The 7253-nt window shown below is 38.8% G+C and overlaps 1 protein-coding gene across 1 annotated transcript in view; it reads right to left on the bottom strand.

The window, feature by feature from the left end:
- The window catches only part of LOC103141102 (homeobox protein Hox-C8a), a 21655-nt gene that overhangs the window by 10867 nt on the left and 3535 nt on the right, over positions 1 to 7253 (bottom strand). The window contains exon 2 of the mRNA XM_007556554.2: positions 5194 to 6536. Coding sequence (XP_007556616.1) covers positions 6259 to 6536 — 278 coding nt within the window. The 3' untranslated portion in view covers positions 5194 to 6258. The remainder of the gene's footprint in view (positions 1 to 5193; positions 6537 to 7253) is intronic.

Raw genomic sequence — 7253 nt, forward strand, 5'->3', positions numbered from 1 at the left:
TAATTTTTCAGGGTAATTTTTGTACAAAATGTTGTTTGTTTTTGTTTTGTTTGTTTTTTTCAATTCTAATTTTTCAGGGTAATTTTTGTACAAAATGTTGTTTGTTTTTGTTTTGTTTGTTTTTTTTGTTTGTTTGTTGTTTGTTTTTTTTTACCATAAATTTAGTGTGGACTAGTAGTTTAAAAACTTAAGCCCAATAGCAACAAAGGAACAAAATGAGTTCATGCGGTAAATTTTTAGATTATTACATTGATTACATATAAAAAAAATAAAATGAGCTGTTGGAAAGCGCGGATTATCCCTCCAAATTATCTCCGATTATTTCAGCGGTGCATGCCATACATTTCAAAAGTGTCGTCTAGACAATCAACAACAAACAGCAATGTATCCTCTCTACTGTTATCACAAAAGTACTACCAGTCAAGGTTCAGGTGTTTCCTCCCCAATATTCCTAATTAAATTAAAAAATAATAATTCTCAAACCGTTTTAGACTGAGAGTCAGTGTTTTGTGCTTTGTTGTTCTTTTCAAACAAAACATCGCGATAGTGTTGGGTTTCTCCTGCTTGTTGAGTTCAGATTCAACCATGAAATTTAAAAGGCCAGACGACAGACCTTAACCCGGATCACGTCAAACGGTGTTGTGGTGTGATTGCTGATGAACGCGGCTGACTGAACCCAGCGAGTTCAACCATTTTGCCAAGAATTTATGAAAACAAACAGATGCACAGTGCATATTTATGCCATAGTATGAATCAGCTATATTAAGAAGTTGTTTTCCGTATGCCGAATGTTAACGCCTGTTTCTTCATGTGATATAAAAACGTAAATGATTCACACTCACAGGCCATTTATTACCGTAATATGCAGTCATATAAATTCACTTTGTATCCTGTGTAGATATTTACTGGACTCCAAAGAGATCACTTAGATTGTTTTGGAAATGCACCTGTGGTTCTGCGTCCATTACGTGTATACTCTGTTTGTGTGCGCGTGCGTGCACGTGCTAGTAACAGTGTGTGCTTACCATTTAATTGATATTCAAACAAAAGTTCCACAACATGTATCTTACCTACTTTGTAATAAAAACATGATCATGTTTAATCCTGTGCACTTGTCTTTCTTTTTCTGTATTTTCTTGCGACCTGCAACAGTAGCATGTCGAATAATAATAATAATAATCTTAAAGATAATTATTGTTTGCTTTTACATTTTAAAAGTCTGGTTCGAATCCAGGAAAAATAATTATGTTGTGCGTGAACAGGAGAGCCAAGATTTCTGGCATATTTCCAAAAGAAGGCTCCATGTAAAATAAAGAGTCGAAATTAGTCAGTTAAGCAGTAGAAGGGAAGCAAAATGGCTCCAATTGAGGATAAAACATCAGCTTTTAGCTGCTCTCGAGCAGTTTTAATTCGGATCAAGGAGAAGATATTGTGCTCTTTATAACATTCCCTCGAAAACATGACACTAAGTCTGTCATGAAAGTTTGCACAGCAGTTATTTCGTGCTTCCATTTCAGGTTTCCATAGAGTCACACATGTAAGCAAGAGCTTCACATTACGTCATCACAAAAGAGAAAGCATCTTAGCACTAAGGCTATATGAATCATGTCTGGTCTACAGATGATGCTTGACTGTTTTGTAATCCTTATCGTATGGCCATGTGCGGCTAAATTCAAAGTGGGAGCTCAAACCAAGCAGCGAACAGCTGCATTGATGGAGCAGTATGGATGTTGCCGCAGTTCACTAAAGATTCAATTAATGTTAAATATGACATTCTCCTTCCTGATTACAATAATCAGAATCAGTGCTTAACATAAACTGACGTTTTAACTTATTTATTAAAACATATGTTATTCTTAAAAAGGCACAAAAAACCCCTCTGCAAATTGGAAAAACTATATATATAGTATGCAAAGCTCGACAGTCCAATGAAGAGATGATTATAAAAGACAGTGACACATAAGTGTCTTATACCTCTTCATGTTGCTACCAGGAGCATAATCATATTGAAAGATGCATTTCTTTTATTGGAAGCGCACTTGCTCTCATCCAAATAGCAAAGATTCCAACAGATAACGAGTAATCCACAAAAACAAAAATAATAAAAAAATAATAAAATAATAATAATAATAGCCCGAAAAATCTAACTCAATTTTCCTTTATGGTTCTTAATCATTACAATGATAAAATATAGTAACGCCGACTCAGCATAATTTATTTGCCAAACAAGGTTCAGATCAAAGCTTTCCCCTTTTGCCTTCTCCATCCCACACAACACACGCGGACAGTTCCTTCGGTGCCATATTTGGACCAGACTGTGTGTGCTGTAAGGCTCCACATGGGCCCACTCAAAAGGAATACCACGACTTCTTTATTCAAGTCCCATGTGCTAAGCAGATAGCGCAGCTGAAACACAATGTTGTGAGAGCCCCGTGATCCCGTGGACATCTGCACTAACTGGATTTGAGAGTTCTCTGTCCTGAGATAAAAAAGTTTCTGGTTTCAGATAATCCAACTTCAAACGGTTTCTGTTACTCTGAAATAACTGCAGCTTTCTAATAAAACTTTACTGACGATCAGGCCCGATGTTCATAAGTGTCCTGCCGCAATATTTCGTACTCATTTGTATATATCCAAAGTAATTTGGCGAATGTTGATAATATTCATGATGTCATTAAATGCAAGTAATGTCTTTGTTGACAACAGTTTTGAAGATATCACCTATCCATTTTATGTGGAAGACACTTTTATTATGATTTACCCCCAAAAAGGATGACAATACAAGTATGCTTTCGGAAAAGAACAAATCTACGTTGATTAAATTATAACACTGAGTGAAAGTAACATGAAACTTTAGGTATGCTTTTTGTTTTAGACCGTTCACTTTTATTGTGCACCGTTAAATTGAACGCATAGAGACAGAAAGTGAGACCGAATATGCCAATAAACTAAAATGTACTGAAAAAAAAATCCATGTAAAAGCACTTCACCCAATTTTTCAAACAATATTCAAACATGTGCAGCGTTAAGGTTTCCTTTGTTATGTGCGATTACCTGAAAAAGTCTCACTATTACAAATATCTATCTATATATATACGGATATTTCGAAAGCGGTGGAGAGGCAATAAAATGAAATAAAATAAAAATAAAATAAAGAAAGAAACCCGTTAGAGGATTTTTTTTTCCATGTCAGATCATATTGCTGTCAGAACAGCACATCTTCATCTTCCGCCAAAGACGCGCCTGGCTAGCGTAAATTGTTTTATGCTTGCACGGTTTTAGGTTGGATCTGTGCAGCTCTGTGGGGCTGTTTCGTGTTGCTCTAAAGTCTTTGTAAAGTGGTGCATTCCAAGAGACATGCTCATTCACGGAGCTGAATGAAAATGACTTTGGATTCCAGACTGTCTCTTCCAAGTGGCGCTAAAGCCAAAAAAAAAAAAAAAAAAAGGCGGAAAAAGGTGTGTGCAAATTGCTCAGCTGTCCAATAACGTGAAACATGTTCAAAAGAGGCGATGGTTTTCAGTGCGTAGTGATTTGCAGAGAATGTTAAGATAAAAAAAAAAAAAAAAAAAAAAAAAAAAAAAAGGCGGGGGCCAAGAAAATGACAAACCGGAATAAACACTGACACAGAAAACATGTTGACTGCTCCAAAAGAGAGACGCTTTCTATCAATTTTTGGGGGATTTTGTTGATTTTGTTGTAATGACCTTGCAATAATCACAAAATTCTTAGCTGTGTTGGACAAACGTCTTAAGTTATGGTCTGCATAAGGCCTGAACTCATGCACGCTAACAAGTTATTTTCCAGTGCGAAATAAACAAAAAAGGAATAATAATAAAAGGAAGAAAAATTACAAAAAAAGAGAAACGCTTCTAAATTATAGCGTGGGAAATCTCAGTAAAACTTCCCGTAATAGGTAGAAATTAACTTAATTATTGAACTGGGTCTTTTTAATAAGAGAATCAAAAACCAAGTGTGACAACGCAAAGAAAAAAAAGAATAAAAATGACATTTATCAAAAAGCAAACATGAGACTCCAAACGAAACATATCTGTTTGTCTCCTGATGTTTCATGTAGTTATTCGTCTTCTATTTATTTGTAATGACAGAGTATTTCATTTTTTATTTGAACTCTTCTGAATGAAAAATTAAGTATTGCAAACAAACATTTAGAGCAATCTTGAAAACAACACCAATAGGATTCAATTAAAAAAAATGTTAATAACGAATCCTCCCCCAACAAACAGCTGCAAAATGTCTCCAAAATGTGACATTTCTTTGTCTGATAGCAATGCAGCGACAGCACGTATACACACAAGCCCCTAACCGACAGATGCAACACAACACAATCTAAAAAAGTTTACCCCTGCTTGTTTACAGCCTATTCTCCTTGTGAGAGCCTCAGAAGCTTTTTACAGCCCCGCCACAAACTAACAGCAAAGAAACAAAACTTCTCTGTCCAAGGTATAGCTGCCCCAGTTCATTTACAATGCCATTTGCGGGGGGGTGGGGGGTGGGGGGGGAAACCTGGAGGTGCCTATAGGGGGGCAATTCAGTGGAAATTGTGCCCTTGATGAAGACGAACTGACGTAATCAAGGCAGTTTCTTGTTGCCGAGTCAGGAAGCCAACCCCAACAACATGAAACTACCTAAACCACGCTTCAGCTTCGTGCAAATATCCATTGAAAGGAGACAGCAGTGCAAAAGGCAACAAGATGATGAGCGACAACCAGCACAATGAGGGGAGAAAGGCAAGTATAAACTCAGCACATACACTATTTCACACATTGCTTGTTTACTTTTTCAGTCGACTGCATGGTTCGTTTGGGAACAAAGAATTATTCTTTTTTTCTTCTTCTTTTTTTCCCCCAAAAACTAAAAAAGCTAACCCTGCAGCATCACAGGAGAGGAAATTGGTCCAAACTAACAGCTACATTCAAGATCCAGCAGCATAATGCTAAAAACAAATATATATTTAAATATCCATCAGCCAGTTGTGTCATTTTAAAAAAAAAGGAAAGTGATAACAGCAATCAACAGCATGCTTTTTGGATTATTTATGCCAGACAACTTCATGTAAACAACAGTGACATGATCAAGCATGCACAGTGCGTGCCACACGAGCTGTCAGGCAAGCCCCGCTGACAGCTGTGGCACAGCCTCCAAATCAGGAAACAAAATCATCCATCCTACCTTTGCTTGCCTCCTCGCATCCACACAGGTGCGCTCCTATTGTCCCGGGTGCGTATTACTCCTGCAGCCGCAACCTTTCTCCTTGCGCCTTTATCCTCCATGTTTCTTATCTTCCAGCAGTTACGAAGCTCAATTATTTCTCCCCCCCCCAACCCCTCCTCCTCACCCACTCCTTCCCCGCCTGCAGTGGAGGCGGCGGTGGTCACTGCTGCTCCCTGCAGCCCACGCAGCACCCCGGCTGGCTTGCTGCACTTTGCACGGGGCTCTTTGCCGTGTGGATTAGTCCTCCTCCGCACACATACACACACACACACACACACACACACACACACACACACGCACGCACACATACCTTTAAACGCATCTTTTACTGCTGCGGCACATTATATTTGCAGATCATAAAATCCACCCCCAACGCTTTCCAGGGCGAACCTGACATTAGAATTTTATGACCTTGACTTACTGTGGTCACCTGGATAATATTTAAATCAACGTTATGGTCTCTCAATTCTATTAAAACTGCCATGATCTCCTTCTTCCCATCCGCAGCGTCTTCCCCTCCCTCACGTTTTCAAACCCAGTGTGCCAGGGGAAGGACAAAGTTGGTGGTACTTCTCCATTTTATCCTCCTTTTTTTATTAGTTTGGAACCGTTTAGCATGACAGAGCTTAATGTCACCTTGTGCATGCACGTTACACAGCACGAAATTCCCACAGACACCAAAACGAAGAAGCAGCAGCACACGAGTGACAAAACATGAACAGCTCAGTAGTGTCAAAGTGTCACTGTAAATTTATAATCTGACCGAGGCTGCCTCAATAGTCAGCTTCACAAAACAATTGCACCTCAATCTTCCAATTCTCTCTCTCTCTCTCTCTCTCTCTCCCTCTCTCTCTCTGCAAGTTGCAGCTTCTCTATTCACATTAGAAGGCACCCTTAATGTGTGTGTTTGTGTGCACATGAAAAGAAAACCGATAAAAGCATTACAAAACGACGCATGCATGTCTATTTGAAACGGTCCCCATGTGTGAGTATGTGTGAGTACATCTGAGGCTGACAGAGTCTTCAGGAATAGTTGTAAACTGCACTCTGCTCCCTTTCCCGGCTCTCCCTGTTGAGCTTCTTGAGCTTCATGCGTCTGTTTTGGAACCAGATCTTGACCTGTCTGTCGGTCAGGTTGATACTGCGGCTGATCTCCAGGCGGCGCTCCCGAGACAGATACATGTTGAACAAGAACTCCTTCTCCAGCTCCAGCGTCTGGTGCTTTGTGTAGGGACACCGCTTCTTCCTTCCACTTTTGGCTTTTAACCAGCTTCCCGTTGTCTTTTCCGCGGATAAATCATCTATCGGAATGGGACAAACACAACAGTGAAAGAAGGAAAGCAATAATAAAACAAAGCAAAAAAAGAGAGAAAAAAAATCAATCAATAAAAAATAAAAAATAAAAAAGCAGTGGATAAATCCTGACAGACATGACTGGGAAGAGAACCAACCAGCACGCATCCGTTTCCTGTATCACATCCAGAACTCCTTAAATGAAATTACAATGATCAGGATGTCAAAGCGGCTTTTACCTGGATGTGGACGCTACACTTTCCACTTTAACAAATGAGGTACACCGCACGTTTTGCCTACGAACCACCAGACTACTAGCTACAAATTGCTTTTTGCGTGATGTACAACTGTAATTAGATCAAATCAAACCACCCCAAGAAGCAACTATTGTCTTTGTTGCACCTCAGACTCCCATAAAATTTTATTACCGTTTGCACTCAAGAGCCAAAAGATTTTTTAAGAGGTTAAATTCAAAGCAAAAGAAGTTCCTTGTTGCAAAGGAAGACATTCAAGATTTAAAGAAAGGCAGATGTAAAAGAAGAAAAAATAAATAAAACGGGGGAGGGGGGCTGAAAGAAAGAAAGACCTTTAACTCATTTACTCAGCAAAATTCCACAAAATCACTTACTCACATTTCATTGTTAATATCTAAAAGGGGGGGGCGAAAGAAAGAAAGAGAAAACAGAAAGAAAGAAAGAAAGAAAGAAAGAAAGAAAGAAAGAAAG

The sequence above is a fragment of the Poecilia formosa genome, unplaced genomic scaffold (genome assembly GCF_000485575.1).
Source record: "Poecilia formosa unplaced genomic scaffold, Poecilia_formosa-5.1.2 Scaffold80, whole genome shotgun sequence".
NCBI lineage: Eukaryota > Metazoa > Chordata > Actinopteri > Cyprinodontiformes > Poeciliidae > Poecilia > Poecilia formosa.